The 18739-nt window shown below is 47.5% G+C and overlaps 5 protein-coding genes across 5 annotated transcripts; 3 read left to right on the top strand and 2 right to left on the bottom strand.

The window, feature by feature from the left end:
* Positions 1-951: 951 nt before the first annotated feature.
* Positions 952-5551, bottom strand: LAJ45_11003 (uncharacterized protein; the record flags this gene model as incomplete). Its single annotated transcript, XM_046120516.1, has 4 exons — positions 952-1263; positions 1317-1498; positions 1556-4771; positions 4828-5551. 4 exons carry the CDS (start codon positions 5549-5551, stop codon positions 952-954), a joined length of 4434 nt encoding a protein of 1477 aa, XP_045966287.1.
* Positions 5552-8663: 3112 nt separating this feature from the next.
* LAJ45_11002 (uncharacterized protein) lies at positions 8664-9080 on the top strand (the record flags this gene model as incomplete). The annotated part of the gene is made up of 2 exons (XM_046120515.1): positions 8664-8810; positions 8886-9080. 2 exons carry the CDS (start codon positions 8664-8666, stop codon positions 9078-9080), a joined length of 342 nt encoding a protein of 113 aa, XP_045966286.1.
* A 1174-nt stretch (positions 9081-10254) lies between these two features.
* Positions 10255-12433, top strand: LAJ45_11001 (uncharacterized protein; the record flags this gene model as incomplete). Its single annotated transcript, XM_046120514.1, has 3 exons — positions 10255-10465; positions 10521-10593; positions 10654-12433. The coding sequence occupies 3 exons, from the start codon at positions 10255-10257 to the stop codon at positions 12431-12433; spliced, it is 2064 nt and encodes a 687-aa protein (XP_045966285.1).
* A 678-nt stretch (positions 12434-13111) lies between these two features.
* On the bottom strand, positions 13112-13670 carry LAJ45_11000 (uncharacterized protein; the record flags this gene model as incomplete). The annotated part of the gene is made up of 4 exons (XM_046120513.1): positions 13112-13192; positions 13260-13341; positions 13433-13565; positions 13652-13670. 4 exons carry the CDS (start codon positions 13668-13670, stop codon positions 13112-13114), a joined length of 315 nt encoding a protein of 104 aa, XP_045966284.1.
* Positions 13671-14014: 344 nt separating this feature from the next.
* On the top strand, positions 14015-14666 carry LAJ45_10999 (uncharacterized protein; the record flags this gene model as incomplete). Its single annotated transcript, XM_046120512.1, has 4 exons — positions 14015-14017; positions 14093-14110; positions 14176-14482; positions 14545-14666. 4 exons carry the CDS (start codon positions 14015-14017, stop codon positions 14664-14666), a joined length of 450 nt encoding a protein of 149 aa, XP_045966283.1.
* Between the last annotated feature and the right edge of the window lie 4073 nt (positions 14667-18739).

The raw sequence follows: 18739 nt of genomic DNA, 5'->3' as shown, positions 1-18739 counted from the left end.
AGCAATTGAGGTATAGAGAGATAGTTTACCGCCCAGTCCAGTCCCGGTCACCAGACAAATAAAATAAAAAAATGAAAAGCCCGCTCCAGCAAAAATGAACAAGACGATGATGACAATGACGATAACGATGATGATGCCAAAAATGCTCCCAAGAGGAAAAAAATAAGCCAACACTAGCTTTTTCAGAAGTAAAGGAGTATGATAAGTATGTAGTAGTTGTAGTAGTAGTAATAGTAGTAGTAGTAGTAGTAGTAGTAGTAGTAGTAGTAGTAGTAGTAGTAGTAGTAGTAGTAGTAGTAGTAGTAGTAGTAGTAGTAGTAGTAGTTGTAGTAGTAGCGGTTGCAGTGATAGTAGTAGAGTAGTAGCAGTACTAGTAGTAGTAGTGTTGTTGTAGTAGTAATAGTAGTAATAGTAGTAGTAAGTAGTAGTAGTTGCAGTTGTAGTGGTTGTCTCCCCTACATTTAAAGAGTAACGTCCGCCAAAAATAAAATAAAAGAATAGAAGGGAAAAAACAAACACGAACCCACCCATGATGACGAGATACCAAGAAAAATTGGCTTAAAGGGGAAAAAGAAAACCACAGTACATAACGCAATTGAAAACCCTTTGATAAACCCCCCCCCCCCCTCGAGGGGGAACAACGACCAATAAATAGTCAACAAAAAAGGAAATCCACGGTATCATGTACACATACGTAACATTTGCTCAAAAAAAAAAAAAAAAAGAAACATCACCCCATCCCCCCCGCGATCCAAACAGACATAATAAGTATGAGAAGGATGGCAACCCCAACCGACCAACCGCAAACCAAATAGAACCAGACCCTCAAACAAAAAAAAAAAAAAAGATGAGAAAAAAGCCAAGCGATAAAAACTTAACAAGAAAAAGCGCCAAAAACACCCGCCCAGTTTTATGTTTCAATTAGAAGTAGTAGAAGCAGCATTTGTCGCGTTAAGAGGGGGGCGGCATAGATACTGTGAGTTGGGAAGAAAGAGGTGAAGGCGAGGAAGAAACATGAGATTGGTTGTTGTATTGGAGCGAAGACGATGTCAATGGTGTGCCAAATAATCGCTGCAATCTCTGGGCCATTTCCTCCTTCGTAATGGTAGGTGCAGAAGTGGGAGTAGTTGGCCCGTCCCCATTGACCTTCATAGGGGTTACAAGGACAGAACAGCTTAAATCTACGTCGACAGTGCGGATTGTTTGGCTTGCGAGATTGTCGTACTTGTGGTCTTCCTGAATGATGGTGCGGAGGTCGTCAACCTATTCCATAGAAGATTAGCATGATCGTCCTAATTCCCGGACGGTTTACATACCTTCATCCAAAAGACAGGAGACATCTTCAAGAATTTTTCCCTCTCCTCCCTACGTGATTTCTCCAATTCTTCAATCGAACGGTGACCGCTGAGATGTACACTCTCACAAAGCATGACCGAAAGGACTGACCACATCCTCGACCGATGCTGGTCATTAACTTCAAGTCTACGAATGTCAGGGTCTGGAGATTGATTTATTAGCGCAAGACAAAAGCTGCAAGAAGAAGAGTGCAACGTACAACTCGAAAACTGAAGGTCAGTACTTCCAAGCACTAAAGCTGCTTGCACATTCAAAATGTACTGCTGCGGCTTTTGTGGCCCACAACCATTCATACCCGGTTTGACCGGAGTCGAGCCCGCAGTTGACTGAGGAGGAAGCACCGCAGAGTATAAAGGCATAAACCTTGAGCTCTCGACAGGTGTATTGCCGTTCTCCATCTCTCTAAGTGCGAAAGGCAGTGCCCTTTTCCTCGCAAGCTCACGCTGCTCCTCGTCCTCAATTCGTTTACGCTCTGCCTCCAGCGCAAGCTGCTGCTGTAGTTGCTCGGCCTCTCGTCGAACTAAGGCCTCTTTCTCAGCTCGCTCAATTTCTTGGCGCCTACGAGCCTCCTCTTCAGCAAGCTTCCGCTCAGCCTCTGCTGCACGACGCTGATTCTCAGCTGCTTCTAGACGCTGTTTTTCGGCTTCCTCTTTGCGGCGTTGTTCCTCGGCAAGCTTCTTCTGTAGTACTTCCTGCTCGCGGCGTATGGCCTCTTCACGTTTGCGGGTTTCCTCTGCTTGCCGGATTTCCTCTGCTTGCCGGATTTCCTCTGCTTGCCGGATTTCCTCTTCGCGGCGTTTCCTCTCGGCTTCGCGCTCTTTGATCTCGCGTTCTCTGGCCTCGCGTTCCCTAGCCTCACGCTCTCTTGCCTCACGCTCCTCGCGCTCTTTTGCTTCCCGCTCTTTTGCTTCCCGCTCGGCAGCTTGCCGTCGGGCTAGTTCTCGTGCAGCAGCCTCCTCCCTCTCCCTGGCCTCCCTGGCCTCCCTTTCCTCCTGTTCCCTTTCCTCTCTCTCTCGGAGCTCCTTCTCCCGTCTCTCTTTTTCCTCTCGCTGTCGGCGGACTTCTAGCTCGCGGTCAATGACTTGATCCTCGCTGGCCCGTTTCGACTCTTCACGTGCCTTCCGGAGGATTGACTCAAGCTCCTTTCTAAGAGCCTCCTGGCGTCTCTGTTCTTTCGACTCCTCCTGGCGCTTCTGTTCTTTTGACTCCGCGCGGCGCTTCGCCTCCTCTTTCTCGCCTCTCGCCCGTTGCCTCTTTTCACGTTCACGCCGATCACGCTCTGTATCTTCCCGTTCCCGTAAGATACGCTGACGCTGATCTTCCTTTTCCGAAGCTTCAGTAGTCGATACAGATTGCCGTCTGCCATCGGGGGAATCGCGCCTTGTTTGGGGTGGCTTCCGAGATTTGCCCTCCTCCTTCACAGTTACCCGTTTAAGCGTGCTGTCACTGTCATATTTCTCTTGCTTGTCGACAAGTTTTCGTTGTTTCCTGGGCTCTTCCTTTTCTAGTTTTCGGCCAGAGTCAGAGTGAGCTGTGGGCGAGCGTGTCCTATCCCGCTTGCCGCCCAGTTGAGGCTTTTTATCTTTAGAAGAGGGGATATTATCCGGTCTCAGAAGATTTGAATCGTCGTTTCTGGCTTTATGTGTAGCTCGCTCAGTAGCTGAATCTGACATTCGAGTATCTTCCGATCCCATCCTTAATTTCCTCGAAATAATAGGCTTTTGTTCTACCCGGATGGTTTCTTCCATTGCAGAGTTTGCCCTGTGCTTTTTAGTGGAATTTTTGGCAGGAGGTTTCTCTTTTGAATCAAGATCACTTTCTGGGGGGACTGATCTTGTTGGCTCCTGTGATGAACGGGCCAATGATTCCTCGGCCAAATCCTTCCCAGAAATCAGACGTCGTTTTTTCTTCGCAACTGGAGGGGCAAGTGAGTCCGATTCGCTGCGTTTCCCCTTTTTGGAACGGTTTTTGGGTGGTCCTAAAGGCTCGGCAGATACTTCCTCCTGATCCGAAACAGCGGTCGTGTCTTCATATTTTGCCGGGTTTGCGGAAGTGGATGACCATCTAGATGGGCCCGTAGATGCGGATCGTCGGGGGGTATTTGCCGATGCGAGGGTCGAGTTTGGTCTCCGCGATCCAGATGACGTACCTTTGGTGTCATTAAGCTTTTTTGGCTTAGGTGATGTATTCCTGTAATTTTCTGGTGAGTGTCCGCGGCGAGAAGCCTTCTCTATTTTACCACTACCCGCCTTGTCATAAGCCTCCTGCAACATGTTAACCTCATCTTGCCAGAGATCCCCTTCTCGCTCCCGTGCAATATCCATGTATGATTTCCCCTTATGGTCCAGTCTTCTCGGGTTCACCCCATTTGCCAACAGATAGTTTAAAACAGTCAGGTTACCTCGACCGATAGCTGCGAGCATGGGTGTTTCCTCCACCGCCGGCATTGAATTATCCCTCGTCTTTCGATGGCCCTGGGACGACCCAGGCTCGGGATCCACTATTGTGTCACCATACGCCAAGAGTAGACTAACTGTATCAGCGTGACCGCCTTTAATAGCCCCAATTAAACACTCAGTATCCGGCTTAGTTCCCCGCTCCAGTAATGCGTGTACCATCTGTTGATCCCCCTCACGGGCTTTTTCCCTTAATTTCTGCAGCCCGTTTTTCCCGGGATCTAGCCAGAGCAGATCTTTCCTGCTCTGTTCGGTCCGAGCATTCCGTCGGCGGACTCCGGTGGGAATGCTTGGTGCTGGTGGGGATTGGTGTACTGGACTGGCTACTGAAGGATCACGGGAGGAATGGCTGTCGGCAGCGACGCTAGCCCGTGCGGTCTCATCGTCAGAGGGGCGTTGTTTCCGCAACTCGCTGATTGCAGCCTTGAGCAACCCTTCGATTTCTTCAAAAACCTCCTCTGTTTCACGGTTGGATTCATTGGCGTCCATGGCTGTCTGGCCTTGCTTATTCCTTTTTCGTGGATTTGCACCCAACTCAAGAAGGTATCTAACAACCTCGGTATGTCCATTGTCCACCGCATCCAGCAGTGGTGTATCCTGTTCAATTTTGGATGGCTGATCGATTTGTGCACCATTTTTGATGAGAATTTTGGCCACCTCCAAGTGACCATGTAAACACGCCTCATGTAGGGGCTGGTACCCCGCATTATCTTCTGCATTCAAGAATTCTTTACCCGCATTCAAGATAGCCTCAACCTCCGCAACATCCCCCGTTGGCAGGCTCTGTGGAGATGTGTCCGGCCGGCTGTATCTCGTTTTGGTTTGTGGGAAGTGCTCATTGGTGAGCCAGGAGTTCGGACGGATTGGGGTCTTCGTGATCGGGGAACTGAGGAGGGTGAATTGTCTCGCGACGAAGAGGACGATATGTCGCCACGGTTGGTAAGTAGGGGCGCAGGCAACTTTCTATGCTTCTGCGTCCTCTGCCCTGCGTGAGCCTTCTCTCTGCTTCGTGTACTCTTTATGGGGCTGCCGAGAGGCTGGGGAGAAATTGGGGGAGATGATTTAATACGATGATTGGGGGGTGATGAATCCATCAGACTTCTTCTTCTTTTCCTAGATCTCAGTCGGCTCTGACGAGTCTCTTCCCGGTCCGAGTTATCTCCTTCGGACGCAGAAGAACCACCATGCACCTTCGGCTTCTGATGGCCTGTGCCGTGTTTGGCACGACGACGCATGGGATGTGAAGGTGAATTGGGACGGGAAGATCGTGATGGGGCGGAACTCAAGTCGGAAGAGTATTCTTCATCACGGTCTTCTTCTTTGAGACGGCGTTTGGCGGGACCCGTCCGTAATGGTCTTGTTCGTCGAGGTCGTTCTTGATCAACTGGAGGACGTACTTCTGAGCCCCGTCTCCGACGACCGCGTTCATATTCACTGATTTCATCGTCATTTTTTCGCGTATTGGGGGCCACCTCGATTGATTGCAAGACGACAGTCTCTGCCTCCGAATCGCCCCCACCGTTATTTCGAGGAGACTTTGATGGCGACACGGTTGGGAACGGAGGGCGGTGGTGTTGGAGTTTCTGATGCTGTTGTTTCTGTTTTTGTAGACGGTTGTTTTGGTGTTGTTGGGATTGTTGTAAATGGTTGTGATGATTTTGTTGTTTATTTTGCTGCAAGTGGAGTGGTAAAGGTGTGGTCGTAACCTGTTGTTGTGGAAGACCAGGGGAAGAGGACATTATGATCGCAGGCAGTGGCGATGGAAGACCTTCATCGCTATGAGAGCGCGGGGCGGCTAGGGAAAGCAGCGTCGTATTGTAGTCACTTCCCACTATCTGGGGGAGGCAGGCAGGGAAAGTGGGAAGAATATTTAATTTTAATTGTATAATTTGGTTAATTATTGAGTGAATGAGAGCGAGTTACCGTCTCCACCAGGCGACGGGGGTGGTGGGAGGGGGGTGAGAGCGAGTGAAGGGAACCAGAGAGGGAGAGGGAGAGGGAAGGAATCGAGAGTGGAGTGTGGATTGAAGGGAGAGACGGGAAGCGAAGGTGTGTGGTGTGGAATGGAAGAGGAGGAGGAAAGAGCGGAAGACGAGTGGACGGGTGGACGGGTTTGGGGGGGGGGGGATGTGTACGGAATAACTGGAATCACAATATGTATTGGTTTAGTTAACTTATGTATGCCAGGTAGGCAGGACAGGACAGGACAGGCCGGGAAGACTCGAGTGAGTTACAACTTTGCAGGCAGGCAGGCAGGAGAAGCAGCAAAAGCAGTTGGGGGGTTATGTCTGGGGGGCGACGGGAATAATCGTTGGTTTGTGGAGTTTGAGGTCCAGAAAAGTGGATCAGTTACTCCCACACAGTACCACGACAGGGAAGGAAATTCAACTTCCCCTTGTATTAGTCCACTCCCTTACGTCCCCTCTTTCTTTCTCCCTCTTTTTCTACCTCCTCTTTCTCGAAAGCCTTTCTTTCCCATCTTCCTCACTAACTCTCACGCACCCCCCCCCCCCCTATTATTGTGCTTCCTCTCCTGCTTCGTGCTTGCTTGCCTGCCCGTTCTTCACTCACACGCTCACTTGCGGATTCCTCCACTTCTCAACCAAACCAAGGCACCCAATAACTATCCTGGCACCAAATCTTCCCGTATCTAGCAGGTCCTTGCCCCAATCGGCTGCCTGAGGGCCTGCCTCGGTATGTTCATTGGGCAATTGGGGCATAATGCATGTATGGATGCACCTGTTTTCCTTTTCCTTTTTTTCTTTTTTCCCTCTTTCTTACGACTGTCCTTTTTTGTTTTGTGGGTTATCGCTTTCTTCTTCCGCTGCTTCTATCGGTCTTCCTGCTTTTAAGTTATGTCTCATGAGTGAGCGGAGTGAGTGAAGTGCTCGAAGTGCGGGTGCGTATGTAGGCTGTATGTGTGCAAAGTGTGTAAGAGGGAGTGTGTGTCCTCCCGAGAGTAGTTGGTGTGGTAGGACTGGCACTGGACCGGGGGGGCGGAGGCAGAGGCAGAAGAATGACGCCTCTTCCTGGCGGTCGCCAGAGAACACATAGCTTATTTTCCCATGCACACAGAAACAATCTTTATCTTTCCTCTTACTTACACATAGGATGTAGGTACTCTGCTTGATTGCGGCTGAGAGACTCCAGGCACATCAAGGTGTGTAAGAAGCAGAAACAGAAGAAGTACCCACCCATGAGTATGTGATCAGAGGTAGGTATATACATGTAGGTGTTACATTACGCGGGCCCTGTCTGATTGATTGAACTCAACTCGATGCAGTTTCCCCCCGTTTCCTCTCTACCATCCACTCTCTCTGGCCTTTAATTCTCTCCTCTTATTGGGGAACCTCATTAACTTGAAAACTTTACCGGATTAATGATGATGACGGCTTGAGAGAGCACTTATCTACTCTACACCCGGGTCGCCGGCAAATTAGCTTTTTCCTCACTGAGTCTCTCGATCATCTGCTAAAGTCGAAGATGTATCATATGTAGCATTACCCACCCTGTAGTGCCACCGCAAATTGGTAGAGTAGCAATCCGTGAGAAGCAAGCTTGCTTAACTGCTGGCTGGCTTGCCACGATCGACGCGGTGCGTGCAGTTGCAGTAGATAACTACTACATAGTGTGAAAAGGTGGAAGAGACTCTAACACCAACACTCCCCCCGCCCACTCACTTTTCTCAGGGCTAAATAACCTTACTCCAACCGCACGTGTATACCCCACAAAGCCCTCGAGAGAGAGAGAGAGAGGCAAAGTTCGATGGCAGCCAGCAGAGCCTCGAGTTTCAAGCTTCGCTGGCAATTGAACGTTTTGTTTACGGAAATTTCCCCCACTCGCGCAGGAGCCTCAAAGCTTGGCGCGTCGGTTAACGGGAGGAGGATATCCGTGTACGTACCAGTAGGTACTGAAGTTTAAAGCTAGGTCTTCGAGGGGAAGCTAGACGAAGGTCATTGAATGTCACTCGATCATTACCACTGGGGCTCTTCTTCTCATTGTTCCTTTTTCTCCTAATGCTAGCACATCATGTCGTGCCTATCGATCAATACCACCACATGCAGCCCGACCTAGCACCATGAACCTACGCTTAATTTCTAAACAGCTGATTTCGTAATTCATAGAAAAGCAACATATATTTCTAAACAAGTCAGGAGCTCTGGTTTGGGGAATTGGTGGTCGCGCCTAACTTAAAACTAAGTTCTTCGCCAATATGTTGTTGGTCTGGACTTGATTGGACTATTTGTTATCGATCTCCGTTCATTATATTGAATTATCCTTCATTCTCCTTGACCCTGTTTCTGTGTCGAGTAGTGGATAAACAAGTACAAAGACGTTCTACGACACACCGTAGGGCGGGAACGTGTAGTGTAGTACAGCGAGTGATATCGCATGATGCATGCTTGGTAACTGAGGAATGGCTTAGATGGATCATTTCAAATCCGTAAGCTGACCCACACAATTTTTAATCTGACTACACAGAAGCCTCCCAATTTACTCTCTGACATGCAGTACCGTACTCCACATGCATACCCGACCTAATCACACGGTGTACCTAAGAGTTGGGATAAGCTCAAACATACCTATTTCATTTCGAGACTTCTAGAGCACTCTCTACCTTACCTCAATATCCCCACCCAATCATGAAGTACCGACTGAAACGAGTGATTTCCTATGACGACAATCAGGCCTCCTCCAGGTCACGTGCCCACCAAGGAAGATAAACAAGAAACAATGACGCAATCATTTCCCGTCCCCCATATCCAGATGTCCGGAATTCAGGAATGCTCAAATCATACTTGCTCCAAAGACTTCGAATCAATTGATAAAAACAAAAAACGCTAAACCAAAATGCCACCACGCGGACCCCAAATTCCACTCCTCAAGCGGGCAGCTATCCTGACGCTGCACTGGCATGCAGAAAAGAGCTGGATTGAGATCTCGACCATTCTAAGAGTCCATCCGGATACGGCGAGAAAGATATGTATTCGCGCAAAGGTATCTCCTTTTTTGGAAAAGGGGAAGATGGAAATGAGTTGGAGTGGTGGTTGAAATGGGTTATTTTATAACTAGGAGAGAGCTACGGATCCGAATGATTTCGATGATGTTCTGCTACACTTGGAAGATGCGGAGCGACCTGGGAGACCGCCGAAGAATACAAAGGAGGGCGAGATGGAGGGTGTGGAGAAAGAAGACGAGGTGGTGGAGAGCAGTGAGGTGGGTATCAAGAGTACTGGTGAGAGTGATAAGTTGGTGCAGGTCGAGTGATATTTTATGTAGTGAAACGTGGGATAGGTGGCTTAGGATTGTGGGGGTGAAGAGGAAGGCGGGGAATTGGGGTAGGCCGGTCCTGAGAAGAGCTTTGGGGGTTCTATTAGCATGTTACTTATGAAAAATTGTATAAGCTTGATTTTAGTTAACTAGTCCCGTTAAAGAAGATTTAATAGGTCTTATAATTACATAACAATTGCAAAGCTCTACTTTAAGGCGTTGGCTCTCTCATTTGGTTTCTTTAAGCAAGGCCTCCGAGCACTTGCTTTACAAGCAACCCTATGAGAAGCAACGTACTGTATTCTCGAGGATCTGGCCAGTGATGATGTTAAAGTCCATGGGCTGATTGCGTATTTATATAATTTAAGGAAATAACCAAGCGACAAGACCTCGAAGCCACGAAGTTCTAAGAGCCCAATATTAATAGATACTGTTTATATATATTATTCTAAGGACGACGGATATCGAATAAAATATTTAGGAGTTTGGAGCATTTGACGACGAGTCTACCATATTTGTTAATGATAACTTGAACCTATGTAAGCTAAAGAATAATCTTACGTTACTGTACTTAGAACAGTTTCATTTGGTTTTTGGGTATTCTGAGTGTAGAATACCTCGAGTAAAGTTGAATCAGAAGAATCAGAGTGAATGTAGTCCCGATGTTGCTTCTTTGGCACTAGTACTCTATATAGTAAGTGGAATTCTATCATTCCCCGCTCATAATGTCTGTTTGAGTATCTTCATAAGATGTCTTCTTCCCTGCCTGAAAAAAAGAGGAAACAAGATCTAGAAGGAAGTTCACCCATGAGTTAAAAACCGTTGTAAAAGTCGAAAGGCAAGCAAGGGTGAATGTTGTCCAGCTTAATGCGTAAAATGTGACCGGCAGTATCTACGTTAAACGTTTGCATCCTTCGGTCGGACGTGGCGGTTGGTGAATTAAAAAGAGACCAAGAATACATGTAGAGTACTGATAATGACAACTACATGTAGTAGGTACATGTAGCTACAATCACTCTATGCATGTAGTTAGTGGCATGTGGTAATAAAGCTGTTACTAAGCTGTCGTGGATCATCATGCAACCTTCAGAGAACAACAACCTCTCTACCTTGCCTGCGCAATAACAGACCCCACCCCCACTCAGCTGAACCCCTCCCTTGGTCTTGCCTCATGGCTGTCACCTCAGGAGTCTTTTCAGCGCTCTGTCTGGCCTCGCTAGCCGGTACGGTACTGCTACTACAACGCTTTTTCTTACCACTACGCTCAACCCCGGAATACTTGCTTGTTTCTACCTTTCTACCGCTGTTTATCTCGTCATCTATCGTGGTACTGGTGCCTATCGATCTTGCCTCTTCATCCGCTGGCGATTCGGGATCACGAGGTAGGTTTATCCCCTCTTTCTCATATTAGAAGTAGATTACTCAAGTAGAGAATAGGTATTGTGCTTCCCGAAGGGTTGCTTCTTGTAGCATGGCGAGTATCGTACTGGCTCTGCTTCGTGCTCACATGGTACCCAACTTCTATCTCCCAGAACAGACCTAGTGAGAGCTACAACTGACAAGTTTACAGGGCCGTCCTTCCTATTCTCCAGTCCTACAGTAACTCCGGCCACCGTTCCCCGCGTAACCGTTTCATCGAAGCCCTTCGCGAAAATGCAAGATACCAGCTTATGATGCTTGCTATCGGAGGTGTCGGCCTCATCTATGTCTTCATAACATCTGGGATTCATATCGAGTCCCTCAAAGGTCTCGTAATGGCCCTGTCTTACTGTTATGCTCTCGCCATCGCTATCTTCCTTATGGGTCATGGCCTCGTCGCAATCCCACGGAATCTCATGCGGAATGCAAGTATCCCAGGAAAGCTAAAGAGCTTACAGACTGCAGCACCTAGAGCATATGATAAGCTTTTAGATGCGACCAATAATCTTGAGGATATTGAACAGGAGGTTTTGGCAGTGCGTAAAAGAAAGAATGGGTCTGCCCTGGAGTTTCAACAATGGATTGAGGAACTGGGTGATATCGCGCAGCTTCCAGAGTCTTCGTTACCACCCCCAGGGGGAAGCAACATTGTTGGGGGAAGGAGGGGTGGAGCTCCCCCGGTGATCACAGAGCAATATCTAGCAGGCCTAACCCAACGCTTGAAAGTTGCCATACACAAGCGGCAACGCTTCAACGCTGAATGGCAAGCTCTTGTCCAGTCTGCCTCTGACTGCCAGGAGATGCTCGACTCCGCACGAACCAAGCGCTTGGCCTTCACGAAACACTTCGCATCTCCGACAGTGTTTGACAAAATCTCCATACTCAATCCTTACACAAGACACATCTTCCACTACCACATTCTGCCGCAGGTCCGCCGCATCCTCTCGGTTTTTCTTTCGCTTGCCTCAGCCTGTATAATCTGGTCTGAGATTACCCATGCCACAGCCCCAAGACTCTCAGTAATCAATTATACCGTAGTTCATCACCCTGAATCTCCTCACGGAAAGGTTGGCTTTGCTGGACAATGTATCGCCGCAGCATGGATCGCTTATATGTGTGCATGCGCATACTCCTCCCTTACTACGGTTAAGGTATGGGGAAACTATGCACTTGTTAAGCGAATGACATCAGGCTCATCTGCGTGTTTCTATGCCTCCTACGCCGCCCGGCTCACCGTACCGTTAGCTTATAATTTTACGGGATTACTGCTCCCAGCCGTAGCAAAGGACACTGTCTTTTTTGGCTTTTTGGGAAAGCTCATTACTCTCACACCACTTGGAGAGGGATTCGATGGTTTTTTCCCGGTGCTGATTCTACTGCCAGTTGCAGCCACAGGATTCAATGTGTACGGTTGGATCAAGACCACATTTGGCCTCGGAGATGTCTTGGCGGACGACGAAGATGATGAGGATGGGCTTGGAGGGTGGAGGGAAGGGCGAGATTTGATAGATCGGGAGCTCCAGGGTGAGGTTGGGAGGGGCGGGACAATCGCACGGGCAGCTGCCGCCAGCAGACTGGGCGGCAGAGCAGGAGGGTCAAGTTCAGGCCTTGGACCAGAAGCTCAGCGCACAGGCCGAACAGGCCCCATTAGGTTGAGAGATGATGATGGGGATAACTTGGATACTGTACCCGAAGAAGGATTTTTCGGGGGTTTTATGCATAGAGTTAAGAACACTGTCGAGACGCTGGATGCACCACAGTGGATGAAGGACTTTGATGGCGTTAAGAAGCCGAAGTGGCTCGGCGGCAATGCAGGGAGTAGTAGGGGTGGTTATGGTAGTGCTATCAGAGGAAGGGGTGGCGCGAGTAGACCAAGGTGGAGTGCGGGTGGTTGGGACGACGAGAGCGATGGGTTGTTAGGTGGGGAATAAACTTGCATTTCGATCATTGACAGGCGTTTTATTATTGTTTCCATTCGGTTTTGTGGGTTATTTCTTCTTGTTAATGGCATTGGCTAGAAATTTGGTTGGTTTGGCACACGTTTTAGAGGTCTTCTCAGTCTTCTTTTGTTATAATCATATTATATTGTCAGGTTTCAGGCGGCAATATTATTTATGACAGTAAAGCGTATTGTGGAGATGTGAGGCGGGTTAGCGTGAGATATACACACGGTGAGATGCTCCCAAAACTTTACATATTTAAAAAGCGATGGGGCACATTGTGGCAGAATTATCAGGAATTTAAGTTTTAGCTGCCTTCAAAATGTCTTGCTATGGTCTTGTTCTAGCAATATCTGGAAAATAGCCAAGGCGTCTGAGACCTAACGGTCCTTTACTTGGGGCGATTAATGTTTTGAACAGGAGGCCGGATTTACTGTTCAGGTTGTTCAATTACTCCAAAAACACCATCCTAAGGTCCAGCCCAAACCGAAACAGAAACCCCCCAAATATCACCCGGGAACTACAATCACAAGCAAGCAGAACGTGATTCGTTAGGACCCCAATCCATTAGATTGATGATTGCCCCATATGCCACTTTTGATTTTTTTGCTTGTACATTTGAAGCCCGGAAAGGAAAAAAAGAGGAAAACTGAAACAATTGGATTTCGTTTAGTGACCAGCTCTCCTGGACTCGGCGATAACGCGCTGGAGTTCGTCGACCTTTCTCTTGGCACGGCCGAAGGTACCGAGCTATATGAGAACAAACATGTCAGCCAAACCAGATACTGGATAATAGCAGGAGGTTTTCGAGACGCACTCTCTTCTTCGCGAGCTTACGGGCACGCTTGTCCTTAGAGTTGCGGAGCAACTCAATAACACGCTTCTCGTATGGGGCAAGTCTGTTGGAGCACACGAGTAGTTAGCTATACCCCATTCCGGATCGCAAAATAACCCGATCTTATTGTAATCTTGATTGAGAGGTGTATGTACCCAGCAACTTCCTTCACGACCTCACGGACGAAAGCGGTGCGCTTGGAAAGAACACCCTTTCTGCGGGAAGCACGGGGCTTGGACTCACGGAGAGTGACTCCGCTGTATCCCTTGTTGATGCCGTAGGCGAGACCTTTTCACAATTCCACCACTCGAGTCAGCATATCTGTTTTTGTTTGACCGGCCGTAGGGTTGAGCGGTAGGATTGGATAGCCGTACCTGACTTAGCTACTGCCATGGTTAGTTGTTCGATGGATGGGTTATCGAAATCGTCAAGTATACGTAGGGAGAGAGGGGGGTGAATTGATTTTGTTGGAGTTGAGAAAGCGTCGTGCAGTGTGCGGAGTTGCGCCAAGACGTTCCGCCCTACACAAATTCGTTGTGGGAGAAAAAAGTGACGGGCTAAGGAGTCAGGGTTCGTGCCCTGACTACAGGGCCCACCCACACAGTCAACACAAGGGGGGAAATTCCGAAATGTTTCTTTCCTTTCGTCAAGGAACTCTTCGAGGACGGTTAAAGACATATCCCCCATCTCTCTTTCTTTCTAGAGTTCTTTCTAGAGTCCATTAAACAAAAATCATCATGGTGAGCTGCCTGTATTTATTGCTCTACAAAATGACATAAATATTGGCCAATTTTGCTAACTTTCATCCCATCTAGTCTGACGCAGGAGAAGAAGTAATACCTTGAACCATCCTGATACATTATCCCGAATCCCGTGTCTAACAGCCCTCACCGAATAGGTCCCTCAAGTTGAGGCCGCCGAGGAAATTGAAGTTCCCGCCGATGCCTCCGCCGGCAAAAGTCAGATGTCCGTCGAGGACTCCCTCAAGGGTGTTCTCAAGCACGCCCTCATCCACGATGGTCTTGCCCGTGGTCTCCGTGAGGCCTCCAAGGCCCTTGACCGCCGCCAGGCCCACATGTGTGTCTTGAACGAGAACTGCGAGGAGGAGCCATACAAGAAGCTCGTTGAGGCTCTCTGTGCCGAGCACAAGATTCCCCTCATCAAGGTCGCTGATGGAAAGAAGCTCGGAGAGTGGGCTGGACTTTGTGGGTTCTCCCGTCGTAAAAACGTATTGGTTTCTTGAATCTTGGGCTAATTCTGGTGATAGGCGTCCTTGACCGTGAGGGTAACGCCCGCAAGGTTGTTAACTGCTCTTGCGTTGTTGTCCGCGACTGGGGTGAAGAGTCCATGGAGCGCAACATCCTCCTTGAGTACTTCCAGACCAGGTAGACAATAAAAAAACTGGGTATTGCTTTTTACCAACGGGCTTGGATTGATGGGCGTTAGGGTCATTTTTAAATGTAACTAACTATCATGAAAAATACATCTGGGAAGGGCGTATGAAACAAAAAAAAGGTTTTTTTTCTCAATTATTTAATTGCATTTTCTATGAAATGACTTGTGAAGTGTGTTTGATCGTAAAAACTTGTATATCCAATTACCAACCTGCCAATTAGTAGGGAAAAAAAGAGCAATTCATTACGTCATTGAATCTTCACTAGAACTGTACTACTACTATTGCGGAATTACTCAGGTGATCCGTAGCCATCCCCTTACAATTTTCTAATCATGAGTTATCACTCGATGGGTACCAGTTACTAGCGTCACCCTATCTCATTACCGTAACCAAATAAAGCACTTCGTCATCCGCTTCGGGAGGTGTTAGGTTGATAACCTGTTATATAAACATTAGGTTTCCAGCCTCCTCTCTATGTAGCTTACATATATTCCCTAGACTAGATATACAACTATCGTATGAGAACTTCGAGTCGAATAGTCTTAAGACGTATCGTTGGGTGCCTGTGTCTACATAATGTACATATCTGTCTTCTACCGGTAGTGTTTCAGCGAGCTACGAAGGCAATTTTACACTCAACCCTTTTCATACGATAGACCTAGAACGAAGTTTAGTTTTGGGTTGTAGAAACTATTAATACTAGGGGTACATTTAGACATTGTTTCTTCTTTTATTAGTGCAGTACTATTAAGGAAGTTCTCAAGCTGTGGGGAAAATTCCTGTGTGTACCTTTAATGATCTAGTGGATACTTGAAATACACAAGAATAGGTATAAACCTATTAATTAACCAGTGAAGCCAAGGTCCTAGGGTGAGGCTACATGTATGGTACCTTTTATGTTTTGTTCTTTGATAAATGTTGGTATATAGCTTTGATAATTGCTTCTGTGGAGCCCCAGGGGGTTTTAGGGGAACCACAAGGCCTAGGAACACATCGAGGGAGCGGGTTAATGAGGGACCGGCCATCAGCAACTGCATTCTTTGGGACGAATCAATCCAGTATTACGTAGCGCCTACATAGCTGCATAGCTTTGTTTTGAAATTTTCCCGGTATACATGCTCGATCAATTATCTAGTTTTATATGAAATGCCCATAGAAAGTCATGGCTTCTAGAACATGCATCTAGAGTTCAATGGATCAATCAATCAACCAACCAACAATCTTAGGTTCTGGTAGATGCTTAATTATAAGCCAGACGAGTAATGATTCTTGATACGTATCTCTACCATAGCACGTGAAGAGAGAAAAGCACCCAGAGCCTGAAATTTAAGGTAACCACCTATACGCAATGTTTCAATTAAAAAAGCTTATATTAAACTCAAAAGATAATTTGTTAACTCAGCAATGACCTCACATGCTAATGCTGACAAAAGGACACTATTCTAATCTATCGATAAGCGTTGTCTCCTCCAACTCTATGCAATCTCCCTATCAGCATACTGAGCATCGGCGGACGATCAGGATATCATCATCATCATAATATCCTCGCCTCAACGCTCATCTGCAGCCCGGGTAAAAGCCCCCAAAACCAACCCCGCACTTTCCGGGATGTGAGGATGGATGGGTGCAGTGATAGCGGGGCACTGATCACGGCCGATAAGATGATAAGGTTGGCTATAGTAGCCAAAGTCGGAAGCATCCCAATAACCCGTTTCAAATCCCTTAGATGGAGAATAGCATTATCACATGCTGACACAGTGCCGAACCAGGTTTGGCCCTGGTTGGAGGAGCTGCTTGGAGCCATATTTTTGGAGTTTATAGTCTATCCCAGGTTTAAATTCACGGAAGGTTTGTTTGCTCCCCTGGTACCACGTATAGAAGGCTGGTTTTAAGTTGAGATGTTTGCCCCCAGGTCTCAATTCAGACATATCTTTGTTTTTTGCACCGCGTGGATGACGGCTAATCCATTGGCGATAGAAACAAATCAATAAGTCTGGGATCTATTCTCAGGAGCGTAGGCCTCAGGCCCGAGAGGGCATCGAGCGGTATGGTGTGTTTCGATAAGTAACTCTTGGAGGCTGTCACGCCCGCAGGGCCGGATTAGTTTATGCAAGGGATCGTGGGGGCCAATATTATACCAACCAACCGACCCTATTACCTCTTAAAATAGCGATAAATATTTTCATAACAGGGCGGAATACCTACACTGCGTTTACGCCGCAGTACGGTGACATTATTCCAGAGACTGAGTGGAGTATTCCCATTGTTGCAGACTCAAGGATTAGAAAAGCAGCATCTGAGAAGAGACACCCGCAGTTTAACGGCGTTACTGCGATATTGGACTAAACGGGGGTAGTAATCCCAATCACGTTTTTGGTACTGTATGTACATAGTCGTTGCAGGGTTTCAACTACAAGGTTTGACTACATACAGTACGCAAAAACAAGGCGCAATTACTACAATACAGTAGTACTACTGCATCACCGGATTAAAGCCGTATTTAAGAGGATTTTCTGTAATGCTCCCGCGCCATTGAACTATTCGGGAAATACGGTAGCGAACACAACCGCCTGTATATGTATGTTCATGTACATACCAGCAGGAAACATATCACTCATCGCTCACATGTACACCATTAAGTACATCTCAACAAACATTTTTCGCATCCGGAGTCATCCAATCTTTTGAAACCAACTAGCACTAGGAATTCTTCGGTGACAGTTATATGTTCTCCAACTGCCGGATATTAATCACTTGAGGAGTTTTATGCACGGTGGTGCTGGCAGGCGAGAAGTTTAGAGTGGGAAAAGCATCAGACAAACTTTAGTGTCTATGCCAGTGTAGATGGATTCAAGCTTTCTCTGTCCTATCAGAGGCATGTTCCTGGGAGAGGGGCAATAAAAGAGGGGTAAAAAGTGACGTTTTAGCGCCCTGGAAATGGATTTGAGTTCCAGAAGGAAGAGGGTTGTGAAAGGGGAGAAGAAAAATAGCTTGGTAAGTACTCCTCTACTAGAAATTTTTTCAGATTCAGTAGGTGAGGTGAGGTTAGATATGTGCTCAAAGTGACTTGACCAATGGCGTTACAGGTGCATGTGTACACACATACATGTAAGCTTAGTACCGAGATCTTGCGCGGCGGGCACGATCCCCGATGTCTTTCACATAAGCCCCTCCCCACTGTCTCCACGCGGACTTTGTTGATAGGTACCATAGGAGACAAAATCCGATAGAAATTTGAGAGCATGTTCCTATGGGTTTAAGCCATGGTGTTAGCAGTGCGTGTGCTGTCAATATTAGATGCTGTTCACCACCGTTAAAGGTGTGACGTCGGTTTCCGGTGGGTGTTGTATGTAGCTGAGATTTTGGTTATCGCCCTGAAACGTCGCGGGGGTTACCCTGTGAACATCTCCTATCCCTGGCTGTGGTTGTTGCTGGTTGGACGGATGGGATAATCATTAGAAATGACATGAATCTTAGCAGGTACATGTAGGTACTTTACGCACGCAGGTGACTTTTTTCAGTAGCGCCGCCTTGGAGGAGTTAAAAGCAAAATCCCGGCGGAAGGACCAACATTGCAGAACGAATAACTTGAAGTTGGGCCTTGCATTTAGCTCTAACTAGAGTAACTGAGATGTGTGTGTGGCACACGATTTGGATTTCGGCAGGGGATGGTGCTCCCGCGGCTGAGACAAATACAGTAAGGGAATGACACCCGCGACGCTCTCTATGACAGAAATGAAAAGTTGCTTGTTCCCTGGAGTGTAGATATCGCCCATCGCTTTCTTGCTTAAAAATAAATCCTTAGAGCCTCTGAGGCGCTTGTGTTGAGCACCGAGCGCTTCCTCCTGGCGTTGTAGGATGTAGTTGCCCTTGGCTGTGTGTAGTGACAGTAGATAGTGCTCCTTCCATGCGTCCTTCTAGGTACTCAATGTAGGTACATGTGCCTACTCTACTCGCGGCAGGCAAAAAGTACCGGACAATGCAAGTTTTGTCTCTGGGCTTTTTTTGCAGTAGTTCACGCCTAGCACGCGCACCCATTGGTGAACCAAAAACCTGCATTGTCCGG

This window comes from Morchella importuna (assembly GCF_003444635.1).
Source record: "Morchella importuna strain M04M26 chromosome Unknown Morimp01GS054, whole genome shotgun sequence".
Lineage (NCBI taxonomy): Eukaryota > Fungi > Ascomycota > Pezizomycetes > Pezizales > Morchellaceae > Morchella > Morchella importuna.
Note: the sequence above shows the minus strand (reverse complement) of the source record. Positions and strands in the feature narration are given on the sequence as shown.